This window comes from Coturnix japonica, chromosome 1, assembly GCF_001577835.2.
Source record: "Coturnix japonica isolate 7356 chromosome 1, Coturnix japonica 2.1, whole genome shotgun sequence".
Classification (NCBI taxonomy): Eukaryota; Metazoa; Chordata; class Aves; order Galliformes; family Phasianidae; genus Coturnix; species Coturnix japonica.
Genome location: NC_029516.1, coordinates 163,123,925 through 163,140,835, shown reverse-complemented (window position 1 = coordinate 163,140,835; position 16,911 = coordinate 163,123,925). Strand labels below are relative to the sequence as shown.

The window sequence follows — 16,911 nt, the reverse complement described above, 5'->3', positions numbered from 1 at the left end:
GTTGTCATGATGGTGAGTTACTATTGAAGATCGATGCCATACTCTGCTTAATTAGGACAAAACCAGAAGCAAGATTAAAGTGTGTTCACTGGATGAAGTGATGGATACACAAATGTGAGAGACTAGCATAATTTTGATAGAAAGCCCAGCAGAGGTTTAAAAAAATAAAACAAAGGTAACAGTAGCATCATCTTAAAGTACAACAGCTGTCTTTAACATGCTTATCTAACTCCAAATTGTCCTTTCTCACAGAAAAGAAATGCAGAGTGCACAGTACAGAAGGATAAAGAGAGAAGTGATGGAAGCATTGCCATCTCTTCTAGCTACAGATGAGATAGCGGGACTGCATGCACTCAGACACCCCTTTGACTCAGGAGGAACTTCAGTGTCAAAAGTGGATGGAAGTGGATCTGTAGAGACAACAAAGTGGACTTCCCTAAGGTTAGAGACAAACTGATGATCCTCAAGGAAGGAAAGGTGCCGTAGGGCAGGAATGGTATGGAGGCTCAATAATGAGAAAGCACCAGTAAAAGAGCAAGTGCTATGTGCAAGGAAACAGTGGCAACTAACCCAAACACGAACATGACAGGACACTACCTTTCATCCTTTTGTAACGTGCTCTAAAAATCCCTATGGAAGAATATTCTAAGAAACAGGCAGATAAATCACAGAACGGTTGAGGATGGAAGGCATCTCTGTGTCTCTCAGTCCCAAGCCCTGCTCCAGCAGGGACACCCAGAGCAGAGTGCCCAGGGCAACCTCCAGGTGACTTGAGGAGATCTCCAAGGAGGAAACCCCACAGCCTCTGTGCAGCCTGTGCCAGTGCTCCGTCACCTGCACAGCAAGCAGTGCTCCTGGTGGTCAGAGGGAACCTCCTGTGTGCCAGTTTGTGCCCAGTGTATCTTGTGGTAACGGGCACAAATCATAAATGCATAATTGCCTAAAATCAAACACTTGAGGGGGAAGAAAGAGCTTGAATCTCTCTCCATTCATATGCTTTGCAACAGGTTGTTGGAACAAGGCTGACTGAACGTATAATTCAGGACAGTTAACTACCAGGTTTACTGCCTTCCATCAACACCCACCAACATGACTGTGATCAAAGATGATGTTTGCTGTAGCTCTCGGTTAAGATCAGGTTCTATTACCGGCAGGAGCACAGAGCAGTAAAGAAATCATTGAGGCTTAGGCTAGAAATTAGATAGACCCATTTTGCTGAAAGTTATGTCCTTCAGCGATTACCAACAGTCATACATTCACACACACACAAAAACAAACCAAAAAAACCCCAAAGCTAAAAAAGGCAGCATGACAGAAAAGATTTGATCTGCCCTATTCGATAACACTTTTATTCGTCATACTCAACAAAGCTAAACCTGTACAAGTTTGTACACATTGCATTGAAAGAACTGTTCACCAGCTATAAGAAAAATGAGCAAAACATCAGAAACATTCAACTTATGGTCCCTTGCAAGTTTTTTTTTTTCCTTTCCTTTTGTTTTTTGCAGTCAATATCAAAGTATCAGCTCAAAGCTCTCCAAAGATAGGAAGAAATACCTTAACAACCAAACTGTAGACTGCAGCGTCTCCTTTAGGGGAAGGAAAAGCTGTGATCGGTACCAAATTTGTATCTAAATGCAAAATTCAAGTTCCACTATATAGAAATGTGAAATTACAGCCATCAGTAAAGAATTATATGGTTAAACAGTGAAGATAAATGTGATCAGAAGTACACATACAGTTAAAGGACAGAGGTAAATATACATGACTGTTTAATTCAAAATCACATTTTTACATAGAAGAAATATTACATTCCGATCTACCAGTATGGCTTTTTCCATGAACAGCTGCGTGTTTTCAGATTAAAAACCCAAAACTTTCCTGTTTAGGAACTGAGAAAAATTTAGCTGTGTAACAGAGAACTCATGTGAAGAAATTAAAAATGAGACTAAAGCAAAGCTTATAATATCAAGAGAGACATCACTGCGATTTAGTTTTGGAAGACATTTCACCCTTGCTTTTATTACTTCTTGTAGCTATGGCAGCAGGTTTCACTTGTGAACTTTCATCATAAGATATGGCAAAAACTGGGTCGCTTCCTTATTTGAGACATTGAAATGCACCTGAGCAAAGCAAAACTACAACGTGAAGACTAATGGAAGCATTCAGCTGGACTCAGATTTGGCTTGTGGATGTGCACAAAATAGAAGGAAAAATAAATAAACAGCTTTTGGCACTTATCCACAGGAAGATGTAGGGTGATTTAATAAAAAGCAGACAGCTAAGAAAAGTGACCAGCTCACAATGAAACTGTACAAGCCATCAGTTCACATTTAAACAATAAATCTGATTGCAGTTTAGAGCACAGAAACATAACTTAAAATCCTATTTTATTCAAATTTGAAAAACTATATTGATTTTAAGTCGTTTAAATACATTCATTCCCAGTCCAAGTTTTACAGTAACTGATGATTTTCCATTACACGCAAGACCAAGTTATAAATCCCTGAAATGTGGATTTATTAGAGGAATACTGATAAAACCTTAACAGAGATGCGAATGATACAGCATAAAGCATCTTACACCTTGACTGTAAGTACTTGACCGTCTTGGATGGCAGATGCATCATTCCTACTGTTAGACACTAACACCAGCCTCTAAGACCAACTGGTTTAACTTGAATTCAGAACAGCTTGCAATTATCTAAAAAAAAAAAGGTGTTTTTTTGTTTGTTTGTTTCCCAACCACACTAGAAAATGTTCAACTTCTACCTGCATTTCAGAACTCTTGGAAAGAGAATTCTCCAGTTATAACTGGGTCTAAATATACTAAGCTAGGAGAGTCATTGAAGTGAATTTTAGAAAGTCATTTCAGAATCAGTGCCCTTGCAGAGATTTAGTATACAGCAGTACATCCCCAGATCTAATTGGTGTATATTTATTCTGTGCATCTCAGAAACTCAACGAGTGGCTCTTGGGACTCTTGAAGTTACTTTCATTCTGGCACCGAGTTTCTGTATGGAAGGGCAATTTCCAAACAAAAGGCACTCTGTTATGGGAGAAATCAGAATTGTCAGCACTGCAAACAGACAACCTGAAACCTGTTTATTAGAACTGCTGAAGTCTTTGCAAGGTCTGAAAAATAGATCAGCTATAGTGCACGTGTCTGCATGCACATAGATACTAGCCACCATACGAGCACAGTGACCTGCCAGTACCTCAGCTTTTTCGTCTTCCAAAGCTTTTTTGGCTTGGGCAGAGCCATACTTCTAATGCTCAGCTGTACTATCAGGTGACTTGCAGAAAGGCCCAGGGAACACCACTGACTGCCCCACCAGCTGCAGTCCCAACAGCAAGCAGCTCCAGAGAGTGCCAAGTAGCAAAGGTATTCCTTTAATAGAATGACAGCACGGGCACACCTCTATTTTGTCCCACTTCCTACTATTTCTTCCTTCCTCTTCACCCCTCCCTTCCACTCTTCTCCCATCTCTGAATAAAACGAAAAAAACAAATCCATTTTCTTGGGAATGAAGCTTTCCCTTAATGATAGGGAAACTCCCACTTGTTAGTCTGAATAAGGGATGTGCAAAACAGAAGTAATTTCCCTGAGGCAAAGATCTTCAAGTCATGCCTAGCTTACATTACCTATTCTTTTTTCAAGCTGTTGAAGTATTCGGCACAGTGAGGCCTTGATCACTGACTGGAGTCTCATGGCATTATCACAGTCTAAATGATATAATTATATAATAAAGCAGAAGTTACAAATGCTTCATTCTCTCCTTCTGTTTTGTTTTCTTGTATTTACACATTAAAATCCTGTTCCTTCTCAAGGATGGCATTCACATTCCTGGGCAGAAAGGCGGACTGACAAACTTCTACTTTATTTAAAGGCTGTCACACAAACTGCCTAAACTGGCAATCGCAGTAACTCAACTCACGAATAACAGGGTAAACATTAATAGCCTGTTATGTACAGGTCAATAGCAGATGATTTAAGTCTTTCTGACACCATAGAAAAACTTCAAGAGAGAGTTTAAAAAAAAAAAAAAAAAAAAGTCATGCTGTGAATGCTTCCAGTCCAAAACAGGTAAGAGGCAAAGCTTGAAGCCAAGTCTTTCCAGCTTTCCCCTTTAATATATAAATTGCACTTCTTGTCCAGAGCAACTCAAAGTCTAAGTTGCAGTAAAAATTTGAAGCTGCAGTACTGTATCAAAGTATCTGTTTGACATCTGAAGTATAGGCAACTAGTTTTCAGCTACCCTGCATGCGCAGCCACACGTGTGCTCTACACCTTTCTGCTTAGGAAAGCATCTGCCATTAAATGCCATGCCACTGGGTGAGCACAGAACAGAACAAAGTAGAGCTTAAGGCCTTTATCTCCAAAAGGAGCTGAAAACTGTGGCACAACCCATGACCGATACTTAATATGCAAGTTAACACACCCCCACCCAGGGCTCAAATAATTAGTCACACTTTCTAACGTTTCTTGCACAAGACAATCATACCGCCAGCAAGCAACAGTGCCAGGTAAGCATTTTTAAGGTCTCAGTAAATCATAACAAAGGGCACTTCTGAGAAAGGTAATTTTAAAGATTTGGTTTTAGAAATAGACACCACACTCACATTCAAGGGACATTCTTCACTTTTAGGCCTTTGTCACAAATCTGAATCTTTATTGTTCTGAAAGAAATGCTATAAACATAAGACTCAAAACAAGAACTCCAACTTTCAGTCTCAGAAGAGGTGTGGTTCAAATGCCCATATCACATGTAACAAGAAAACTTCCTTAAAAAAGGAAAAAAATTACTGTAAAGTCTTTCATAAAAATGAAAATGCAATCCTCTGTTTTTCTTATTAGTTTGTGTACAGGCGGGCACCAAAAAAACTTGCATTTTCTTTTGAATTCTTGCTATGATGCTTGACGAACTTTCTGCCATTCAACAAATTCATCCAGAAGTACAGGCCCTGCAAAAGGAAGAAACTCAGTTATATCTGCCAGTGTCTTTCAAACATTTTTTCTTAACATATGGAGGTTAAAACTGAGCGTAGGCAACGTCCGTGTTAACCCTTACAGCCAAACACTTATGAAGACATGACTACAGTCACTTCAGTCCAAGGCTGGTATGAATAACACTATACACTGAAATAAGAAAAAAGGTGTTCACAACACACGTAACAGGTGTACTGAACTGAATGGAAAGCTTCAATATAAGAGTATATTCTAAAATGGGGCAAGTAACTCCTTCTTGTTGGAGCTTCTAGAATTATACAATTAGATATGCAGAATAAAATGGGATAATCATTGCAATTCAGCCATAGTAGGCTTGACTATCAGCTCATAAATCATTTCTTAAGTACCAGCAGATAGGTTACTTTATAGTTTAGCTAAAATTCATCATGTCTAAGTGTAAAATAAGAGTTTTCCGTTAACAGTTTAGCTTGCAAATAGTGTTCTCATGTAGCAAGCAGCTTTACTAGATCCTTAACTGGATATAAATTGGCTTAAGTACACTGCCATGCCAGAGATCTGCTTCTAAAATTAGTATCTGCTGTTTGAAAGTGAGTGGCTGTTAGGACAGTTTATCTACGTGTTTCTGGAAAACAATTAGTTTTTCCCTTAAAGTTTTGCTTCTGCTACTTAATGTACTCACATTTTACGGCAAATAAAAATGCTGACATTAATAGCTGAATAAAGAAAATACTGTTATGATTACTTACATGCACCATCTTCATCATAGTTGCTAAGATCTGCATGGACAGTTCTGCTGAACTCTAACACGTTGTACCACTGATCCTTGTTCATGACTCTATACTTCGATTGCTAGGAAAAAGAATTCAATTTCAAAACATTGCAATGCCAATTGATATGACACTGCTGCTGCACATTCTTCCCAGTTTCTCTCATTTATAATCCTCATTTGGTTCCTAAAAACCAATTCAACGGGCTACAGCTGCTATTTCTCCCTTGGTTCCCCAGTTTTTAGAAGACTATGCAGCACATATTCCATAGCCCTAAAATTACAAAATAGTTTCTTGAAAGAAGATCAGAGTAAAACTGAAATCACTTCATTCTAAAGCCTCAAAAACTGTTACGTTTTTATCTTGCCCTGAAGTGAGGCATGCTTAGCACAGGTGCATTTCCATAATGAACAGCTACAGGAACCTTTTCTCCAGGACATAAAATAGCAAGGACATGTACTTTCCTCCAACTTATCACTGATTCTGCGTCCCAAGGCCATTATGCTGTGCAGTGCATACACATCCACACTACTGCTGAGAAGAATCTTCCAGAGGCAGTCAGAGTTTAAGGCACCTACACATCGTATCCAAACAGGGCAAATCTGAAATTAGCACGTGTAGCTAAAGAGACAGACTTTACTAATTTTATCTTTATTGCCTAATTAAGATGGAATTTTGCTGCTTTTGATTAGAGAAGGGGAGTGAGGAAAAGTGATCTGTGATGCATATAAGAACATCGCTGTTTCAGAAGGAGCCTGAAGAAAGGAAAAGGAGAAACATTCTTGACTCAAACAACACAAAACCTGAAATCTCTTCCAGAAACAGCCCAACTAGCACACCATCATTCTAACAGTCAAGGAAATGCCTACCTCCAGGTACTGATAAAATACTGAAAACAGTGGCCAAGTTCTTCCAAGCAGAAGCGCTAACATGGATTTTGCAGTATCGATATCAAGACTTCGCTGGTCTTTATCCTAGAGTTAAAGGAAGCACAAGAACACTGAAGCACAAGCTCACTGAACAACTAAAATTATAACTTCCCTAAGATTCCAGTAGCCTTACCCTTGCAAAATCAAAGGCATATCTGTAGATATTCTTAAAGGATGAGATGTCATTCAGCTGTGACCGCAAGAAGTCAAATTTACTCTGTAACTTTTCTGTACAGTCACACCTTAAAATAAAGGAGAAGAAACAATGTTAGAAGGTCAAAACAAAACATTTGGACCATGAAAAATGCCAGGAAGTGTAAAACAAACAAATAAATAAATATTTGCATTAGAAATACTGTGAAGGTGATGTGAGCACTGGACATGCTCAGTATTTGCAGCTTATTGAAATGATGACTGCTGGGATTCTGTAAACAAGCTTGTTTGTTTGCTTCTTTTAAGTGTCAACAATACCAGCTTTTTAAAATCCATCGACTCTACTTTTACCAAGTCTTTCTGTGCCATAGCCATCACTGCCTTATCTTTCAATCATTCTGAAAGCTTGCAGACAACAGTACTCAACATGCACTAAGGTGATAAAGCCTTTACCTACAGCTGGATTCTGCTCCATAAACCTTTGGGAAAAAACCCAAAAACAAATTTAAGGATTCCAGCTAGTAGAGCCTTTTTGCTCAGTGGAACCTCTTCGTTATTGTCTCTAGTAACATCTAGGTAAAGGAGGACAAAGTCCAAGCTAAGATCAGTGCTAAATAAACTGTTACCTAATTATGTTCTGTATTTAAACTATAAGAACCTATGATGCGTATATTGCTAACAAACAACTCTGAACTCACCTGAAATTATTTATCATAAAATACATACAAATGTCAGCATACCAACATTTTCTATAAAACTCTTTGTTAAAGTTGCTCAAATATAAGTGTAAATACAAAGTGAAACAGCTATTATTGTCCACTCTGTTAATGGTAATATCAGTCAGTATTGGTACCAGCACTAACTGACATCTTTGTAAGCAACATGGACAGTGGGTTTGAATGTGCCCTCAGCAAGTCTGCCAACAACACAGAGCTGAGCGGTTCTGTTATCACACTGGGGGAAAGGAACACCATACAGTGAGACCTGGACAGGCTGGAGAGAGATGCCCATGTGAACCCCATGCAGTTCAGAACTACCAAACTCAAGGTTTTGCACCTAATTTGGGGCAATTCTAAGCACAAACTCAGGCTGGAAAGAGAATGGACTGAGAGCAGCCTTAGTAAGAAAAGTTTTGGGATGCTGGTTGATGAGAAGCTCAGCAAAAGCTGGCAATTTGCATTTGCAGCTCAGAAAAACATATCACAGCTACATCAAAGGAAGCACAACCAGTAGATCAAGAGAGGTGATTCAACCCCCCTACTTCGCTCTTGTGAGCAATCACCTGCAGTGTCCCAAGTGGGCCCCCATCCCAAGGACACAGACCTGTTAGAGGAGGTTCAGAGGAAGGCCACAAGGATGCTTAAAGGGTGGAGCACTTCTCCTATGCAGACAGGCTGAGAGCTGTGGTTACTGAGCCTAGAGAAGTTCTGAGGATACCTTACAGAGGCCTTCCAGTACCTAAAAGTGGCTTGCAGGGAAAGCTGGGGAAGAACTCTTTGTCATGGTGTATAGGGGTAAGAGTTTAAAACTTGAAGAGGGGAGATTATGGTTAGATATTAGAAAGAAATTCTTTACTCAGAGAGTAGTGAGGCACTATCACAGCCTGCCCAGAGACATTATGGTTGCCCCATCCCTGGAGATGATCAAGGCCAGGTTGGATGAGGCCCTGGGCAGCCTGATCTAGCAGGTGGCAGAACTGCCCACAGCAGGGGAGTTGGAGCTATGAGGTCGTCAACATTCCTCCCTGTAAGAACCACCCCATGATTCTATCATACATAATAGTAATAGTCTCATGAGGGTTGGAAGGGACCTTAGAGATCATCGAGTCCAACCCCCGGGATTCGAGCCCCTGTATAGCAGAGCAGCACTTCTACCACTTGTGCCACAGCGGGGATTCGAACCCGGGCCCTCCGGTGTTGCAACACAGCATTCCTACCACTGTGCCACTGGGGCACACTGTAACACAAAAGTAATTTCCTTAACAAAACTAGGATGAAAGCAAGCTAAATCTCAAGATTGCTGAGTTTTGTCAACCTATTTGCCAACTGACATTCAGACACACACTACCCTGAGGTCTGATACAGGGATGTGTCATGTAAAGCCACTTCCAGACCCAGCCAATGACTGTTCACACTGGTGCACTAAGGAGTTTCCAAACCATTACTTTATATACACAGCTGTTTCTGTGTCTGCACCATGAACAAGATGACTAAGATCAATGGGAATCAAGTTTTTATTAAAAAAGAACAAACAAACAAAAACCAAAACACAACAGAAGCACCAGGACAGTCTTTTATTAATATTAAGTGCAGTGACAGCCTTCACACTGCAACTATATATTTTGCTTTGTGGGCATGTGAAGTGCACAGCTGACACGAATCTCCTTTTCCACTATCTGTCACATACCCAGAGTTCAATGCTCAAGTTATTTAGCCTCCAATGACATGAAAGCAAAACCTAAGTAAACAGTCACTTGCTAAGGGCTATTCATTTCACCCTAACAAGGCATCTAAAGAGCTGAAATAAACTGCACAGCTGAGGCGCTCTGCTGACAATGCGAAGAACTTCAGACATTCAAATGATTACTTTAGATTCAGGGAACCAGCTTTCTTCACTAGGAGAGTGGTTAGGCCCTGGAACAGGCTGCCCAGGGAGGTTGTGGATGCCCCGTCCCTGGAGGTGTTCAAGACCAGGTTGGATGGGGCCCTGGGCAACCTGATCTAGTAAAGGTGTATGTTTGGTGGCCCTGCCAGGCAGGGGGGTTGGAACTACATGATCCTTCAGGTCCCTTCCAACCCAGGTCATTCTGTGATTCTGTGACCAGAGACTAAGTTTTGGTGTACATGGAATGCCACCTTATGTTCCAAAGCATTGACCACATATAGAGAAACTGCAGTAAGAGCTTAAGAAATTCAGCTGTTGCACATTAGCCACACATTCAAATGTTTAACCTCAAGCTGAATTCCACCCAGTGCTGACGATGCAATTACATGACACTGTTTTCTATGCATTTTGAAGTAAAAATTCTGTAGTATCAATCACACTTATAATACATGCTGGGCTTTTAATAATTGCAACATAATTTCTCCATGCAAAAGTGTAATAATGCTATGCAAGAATCAAGTGATCCTGCTGCTCTAATAGTGTAAATCCTTCTCTTTCAAAATTTGTGTCAAGCCTCTAATTAGAACCTAGAGTCTCTCAACCCCTGCAGTCTTATTATGATCCCCTATTCCCAGTGAGCACAAAGAACACAATTCTACAGATTCATGCTTTTCGAAGTCATTGAGTCTTCAGCTCCTTTATGAGTGTCACATATGAGTGACCAGATGCTTAGTCTACAGCCTGGTACTAGCACAGATTGCACTGTTTTGCTTCCTCTGAGTAACTGTTTTAGGCTTAGGTAGGTGCTTTGATTACATCTGTTTATGTAGAAATGCACAAAAGTAAAGCATACACTTTTTGTCTTAAATGCATTACATCTATAGCAGGTTGAACTCTATTCTTAAAATGAAGATTTGGTCCTAACTACACTAGATTAGTGCAGACAGAAAAGTCTACAGTATTCAGAGTATCTCTAAAGAGCTGCCGTACTCAATACATATCTGTATTGGCTCTGAAGTGGTGCCATACTCCAGTGCTTGCTTTCTGCTAGACTGGTTGACTTTGAAGCCTTTTAGTTGATATAAAAATTAAGGTCTTCATAGAACTGACTTGTAGTCATTTACACAGTACATTTAAAAATGTATACAGTTTAACTGAACGTGGTATCACAACAAGTCACCCTTGAAAACATTAATGAATTGCAAGGTTCATAAATAACAAAACAACAGCTGAGTCAAGCCTCACCAAAAGCTCAGTAGTTACACAAATGAACATCTCTTCAGCATTAACAAAAATAACCCTAGTCACAGAAGGATTTGGGAAATCTACTTACAAACTGAAAAAGCATCATTCAACCTAAGCAATTAAGAATGGCTTCTAACCTGTACCTAGCAGACAACAACAATAACCAACAGATTATCAAAAATAGTTCTCATCTATGAAGCTTGGATATCAGTAACCAGCTTCTCAAAATACCGGTGCTGAGACAGAAGCATATCTGAGGTCTCCATGAACATGTGTATGATAACTGATACTTTAACACGCCATCAAGACCTGATTACGATAGACAAAACTTTTAGTGAAGTCATCAGATTCCCAATCTGATGAAATACAAAGTTACCTCCAGCTGGTGACTGAAACCAGACCTAAAAACCAAGAGTTTCTGTGTCTTTCTGCCAATGTGTAAGAAATAGTGGGCAAGATTCATTAAGCTACAGGTACAAAAATTTAATAGAATGTTCAAATTTGATATGTAAAAAACAAACAAAAACCCTCTTACTGTAATGAGGTCATCCCCTTTAACCATTCTTCCTTGGTAAAAAATCCCATGCTTTCAGCCTCTAGCTTCCAGGCTAAAACTAACATAATAATCTGGTGGAAACAAACAAGGGGAAAAAAACGGAGTTAGTATGTGAGAAAAAATTGATTTCCAGATTTCTAGTTTTCTATGAAGAAAACTCCAAGCATTCAAACAAGATACGCAACTCTTTGCTTACTGAACTGAAGAGACATACACAGAACTAAGTCTAATCCGGTAAAAGTGTGATTAGTATTGTGAAAGAAACCTACATTTTCAGGCTCAACACCAATGTCTTCGCAGAACTTTTCCATTCCTTCAGGCCCCACAACATCATCAGGACCTTCAGAACCAAAAACAACAAACCAAATTGAAACAGAAGTAATATTCAGTGAAATGTATATTACATTTGAATTACCACACTTCAAGGAAGAATTATACAATATTTTATACAAGCTATTTTTAAAAACACCGCATTACTTTATCGATTAGATTTTGTATTAGAGCCATTCTATCAGCTGCAACATGCAGACAGGTATGAAATACTTGTCAATGACATAACCATGAGGACCAAAAGAAAAATGCATATGGAATTGCTGTGAGCTGCCCTCCTAGAACGGCGCACAAACTATTTTACTTCACTTATGTGGGTTTTCAGAAGCATCCACTGAGCTTCACATAGACAAAGCTAAACTCAGCGAGTATCGTCTCTGCCCTATGAATAATGTTCTTCAAATAGTACTTCACAAGCACAAAAACACTACATCTGTCTGACTTACCATTACACATCCTACCCCTTCAATAGTGTTGCCATTATGGGTTTGCACTAACATAGTTATTATAAGAATTGTTATCTGCCATTAACCCTTTATGAATGAAACAGTATAATAAATCTGAAAAAAAAAAAAAAATGCTAGGCAAAAAGCAGTAAAAGCTTTGACTACAATGAAAGTAATGTAGCTGAGGCCAGAACAGACGATATTATGCTGTTACCTTTCGCTTTTAATATGAAGAAAGTCTAAAAAGGCAGCAATAGAGTGTATTTAAAGAGCACATATGGACACACTGCAAAATGTATCATTTCCCCGAATCCCTCTGGTTCCAGCTATTTCTGCTAAGCCTGTTCCAAAAACTACTACTTGTAGGCTGCCCAATATTATCAAAGGACTTGCTAGCATGCTATTTTGTGCACCATTGGGACCTTGACATTAACACTGTTTTAATGGATATAAGCCCATGTAAAAGGCAAAGGCTGTGTACCCCAAAACAAAATACCACAGAACATTTTGGGCAAATGCTGCTACTTCAGAAATCAGTAAATAATAAAAGGCTGCTCTGTCTCTCTGTTTAAATTACAAAAAGATACAAGGTGTGGCATATTTCGATTACTGGTTAACTAACAATTATGTTTCCATACAATGAATTCTTGATTCAACAACAATACAATGTATAAGCCTTAGCAAATTAAAGGCATTTGATTTACTTGCACATAAGAAAATTAAAAGCACAGAGAGGAAATCTTCCACAGGAAAGAGTTCAAAACAGTATGCCTCAAATCTAATGGAGAAAGCAATTACTAGAATCAAGACTAGTTCATTACTCTGGAAACAATGTCAGTACGGTATTGGCTTTGAATCATATATACTAAACCAATCCCTGGATGACAAAACACCACCTCATTTCACATTGAGAACTGAGCCAATAAACAGTTTTAGTCACCAATTAGTTACAGTGGACTTCAGTGACTACGTCAGAAAAGATACTGATCACAGTTTACAGATACAGAATTTCTAGTCACATGATTAGTAAACAAGCTGCAACAATTGTTTAGTAAGTGCTGCAATATACATTAGACATTTACTAAGGCAGCTACTACTTGGGTAGCGAGTTAATTTTTTCACAAGAGGGTACTTCTAGTGTTTGTGAATGAGACACTGGTTATTTATGACACCAAATATGTTAGCACAGATTCTCAGCACAACCAGTACAAGCACCTACCAGCCTTTACTAAAAGATGAGAACACAGAGCTTAAATCATTAACTGTTATTCCATTATCATTCTGATCTGGTTACAAACAAGATCACTGGAGAAATAAATTTCTATCTAAATGCCCACAGTCCCAACTTCTACTTGTCCTTTTCTAATCAGCAGTAGAATCCCTCAGTTCAACACTGTATACCATGCAGCATCAGTTATTTTATTTTGAAGAATGCCATGGAAAATTATAAAGCACAGAGAAAGAGGAGAAAAACAAAGTCAGATAATCCCCGAGAAAGTGTTAGTAAGAGCCATATGAATTCATGTGTATATGGACATACCTATATTTCCATGAGGACATAAAGCAAAACACAAATAATATTTGACACATTGATTTGTTTTAAACATTTTAAGTATGTATACAGTGCATATTACCTGCATATTCATGAAACCATGCTAGGCACTTCTTGCTTGAAAAATGCTCCTCTCCACTTATTACTTTACCAGGGGTTTGTGACCTGCAATAGCTTATAGAAACAGAAGGACACGAAGTGTTATTTTAATATGAGAAATGGGAAACCAGTTATATTCTGTTTATTTTTACTTGCAATTAAGTCAACTGATTCATGAAAAAAGCTTAATTTAAGAGGCAATTGTCAGTCGTGCTATTGCAACACTCACTGGAACAAGAAATTACCTTGAAATGCAACCTTACCTTAGTCTGACTTATCCCAGCTGTTACTTTTGCTGAGATGCTGAAATACTGTTACCTGGTAGATATTAAACCAAAAATCCACATGCAGATGTCTGAACCATCACTGCTCAGTAATTCAAATGCCTTATCTACTTATATAAGACTTTAACATTGGTTTCTACTAAGCAGCATGATCTTCAGTCAAGGGTGCTGAAGATGCACAGATCCAATTTAGGTCATCAAAAGCTGTAGAGTTTGACATATTTAAAAGTCAGACCATTTATATTTAGGCACCCAAATCTGGGAAGAAAACTCGGTCAGATTGTTTATATTAAGCATGTAACTAAATCTCTAAGTTCTATGGCTGTTTGGCACAGACCAGAATAGTAATATACAAGCTTTGGAAAGACTCCAACTGCAGTGCACAGACAGCTCCCACCCCCTACATTACCTTCCTTACATGGCACAATTTCCTGTTCACCTAGGAGGTCAATTTTTGTAACTCGCCTTTCTTTGAAGGAATGTACAACATAACTGATTGTTTCCAGTAAAAACACGACACGAAAACATGAAGACAGGATGGAGTTATGGCACCTTTACAGTGCATTCTTCTCTCACACACCGAGTGCTTCTAGAACGTGCAAAGATTACTTCCAAGAATGAGGCAATAGTAAATGGTGCTGCATAATTTTAAATCCTCTCATACCAAGACTGCCATTTTAAAAAGAAAAATGTCAAACAGGAAAAGAATGGTTCAGTTCTAAAGACACTGAACAATTTCAGCTCTTATGTATTGCTTTAAGCTTCCTTAGCAGAAAAAGCAGTGCTAAGATGAAGCCTTGTGTTCTGAAAACTACAATTCAAGACATACAACACAAATACCCAAATGCTTTTAATAGCACAGGTCACTAGAAAGAAGAAGAGCCATACTATCACGTGCTGGTTTCAACCACATTAGTTTATAGCTATTTGTAATTACATGTTTCATTAAATAATATTAGCAATATAAAGCTACATTTAAACACTCCGTTAGAAACGCTCCTATCTTCACCATTTTGTGAGCAGCTAATATGAATGTTCATTTTTGGTTATCAGTGTTCAAGAACTGAAACTGGAACAGCTGCAGAGAAAGGCTGTGATGGGCAAGGAAACTGAAAATCTGTCATACAAACCAGAAGAATTTAGGTTGCTTCACAAAGTAGAGCATCAGAAAACACAAGTGCTCACTCTGAGTACACTAAGAGGTGGAATCATGAGAAAGAAGCACTGGGTAAAGCATGACTCAACCATCCCTTCCAACTCAGGCTGTTCTATGATTCCATGACAATGCTAGCAGAAGAACGGCTATTAAATAGTGGCTGTGAATAAATATAGACTGAAAATAAAAGATCATCAACACCCGCAATAAGCAGCCTCTGGAGCAGTTACCCACAGTGAATGGTCATAACAAAATAGAAGCCGAGGTGCTTCTGCTCTAAGTTCAAATTTGGTCAACCTAAGAGGAAGAGCGTATGCTGCAGTTTCTTGCAATAGCCATCCATTCCCGTAGAACTGATTTCGTAAGTCTGTTGTATTCTGATGTCTGCAGGATGTTTACTGTAACCACTGTGTTACTGTTATGCTTGGAAAGTTCTAAGAGATGGAGAAGACATTTGGTTTCTTCCAGAACACCACATGGGATGCTCCTGCTGCTCTGCTGTAGCATTCTAATGGCCATTTTCAGGCACCATGACTCACGTGGCCTCTTTATGCACATCAATCAACAAAACCATTTTGGACCCAGACAGTGATAGCACATCTGGAATACTGTACCCAGTTCTGGGCTCCTCAGTTCAAGATATGGAACTTCCAGCATGAGTCCAGTGGAAGACCACAAAGATGATGAGGGGCCTGGAGCATCTCCACCATGACAAAAGGCTTAGTGACCTGGGATCGCTGAGCCTGGAGAAGACTTATGAGGATCTTATCACTGTTTATAAATAACTGAAGCACTGGGCTCAAGTCAATAGGACTAAGCTCTACCCAGTGACATGCAGCAACAGAACTAGGGACAATGAGCAACAACACCTGGAACACATGAAGTTCCATACAAATGTGAGGAAGAACTTTACTGTCAGTGACAGAGCACTGAAACAGGCTGCCCAGAGAGACTGGGGAGTATCTTTCTCCAGGGACAGTCAAAGCTCCACTGGGTGCCTTCCTGCAACCCTACTGCAGGGAACCTGCTTTAGCAGGAGATGGGACTAGGTGACCTCCAGAGGTCCCTTCCGAACCCTACTGACTCTGTGATCCTTCAGAGTACCGCCTTTATCAATGAAACCGTTCCCGATTTTGCTTTGTGCCATGCTGCCTATTTCACTAAGAGAACGAGACTGTTTGCCACGGGCCGTCTGAGTACAGCCAACAGCACGACACAGGAGCGCAGCCCGCAGCAGGCGTGAGCTTATGGTGAGGCAGCAGACGGGCTGCACTGGAAGCGGCAGGCGAAGCCCGCAGGGGACGCGAGCAGCTCCGCACGCTCCTCCCGCTGTTCTCAGCGGCCGCACTCAGCACAAAGGGGCGGCCGCTCCCCGCCCGCACGAGACCCACAACCGGCGACAGGCGCCGGAGGCCCGGCCCGCCGGCCGCAGACGCTACCTGCCGAGTTTACACTTCTTCAGCCCGGCCTCGTCCGCCGCCGGCGCCGGCCCCGAGGATTTTCTCTTCTTCTTCACCGGCATCGTTCCGCTCCGGCCGGGGGCCGCCCCGCCGGGGCTCGCCGCCTGGGCCCCCGGGCTCAGCGCTCCGGCTGCCGCTGTTCGGCGAGAGCGAAGGCGCGAGCAGCCCCGTCTCGCCCCGCCGCTGCTTCTGCTGGTCCCCGCCCCGCTGGGCCGGGCCGGGCCCGCCGCCGCCGCGCCGGTGCGAGCGGTGAGAGTCGAGCCCCGAGCGGGAACGGGGAACCGGGCGGCAGCGGCTCCAGAGGAAACGGAGGCGACCCGGAGGCAGACGGAGGGACACGGAAGTGAAGCGCAGCGCGG

At 40.7% G+C, this 16,911-nt stretch overlaps 1 protein-coding gene across 1 annotated transcript; it reads right to left on the bottom strand.

Annotated features, from left to right (window-relative positions):
- Nucleotides 1–1,321: 1,321 nt before the first annotated feature.
- DCUN1D5 (defective in cullin neddylation 1 domain containing 5) lies at nucleotides 1,322–16,891 on the bottom strand. Its single transcript, XM_015852273.2, has 8 exons — nucleotides 16,532–16,891; nucleotides 13,636–13,727; nucleotides 11,495–11,565; nucleotides 11,205–11,296; nucleotides 6,801–6,909; nucleotides 6,608–6,712; nucleotides 5,718–5,820; nucleotides 1,322–4,964 (listed from the first exon to the last, which is right to left on the bottom strand). Exons 1-8 carry the CDS (start codon nucleotides 16,612–16,614, stop codon nucleotides 4,909–4,911), a joined length of 711 nt encoding a protein of 236 aa, XP_015707759.1. The 5' UTR covers nucleotides 16,615–16,891; the 3' UTR covers nucleotides 1,322–4,908.
- Nucleotides 16,892–16,911: the final 20 nt, after the last annotated feature.

Bases quoted from the DNA above. Each gene is read 5' to 3' on its own strand.
- DCUN1D5 (XM_015852273.2), bottom strand. From the start codon at position 16,614: ATGCCGGTGAAGAAGAAGAGAAAATCCTCGGGGCCGGCGCCGGCGGCG. The intron at 11,566-13,635 runs GTAATATGCACT...TTGGTTCTGAAG, and splicing joins ATGGTTTCATGAATATGCAG to GTCCTGATGATGTTGTGGGG. The intron at 6,910-11,204 runs GTAAGAGGGTTT...CTTTATTTTAAG, and splicing joins AAGGGGATGACCTCATTACA to GTGTGACTGTACAGAAAAGT.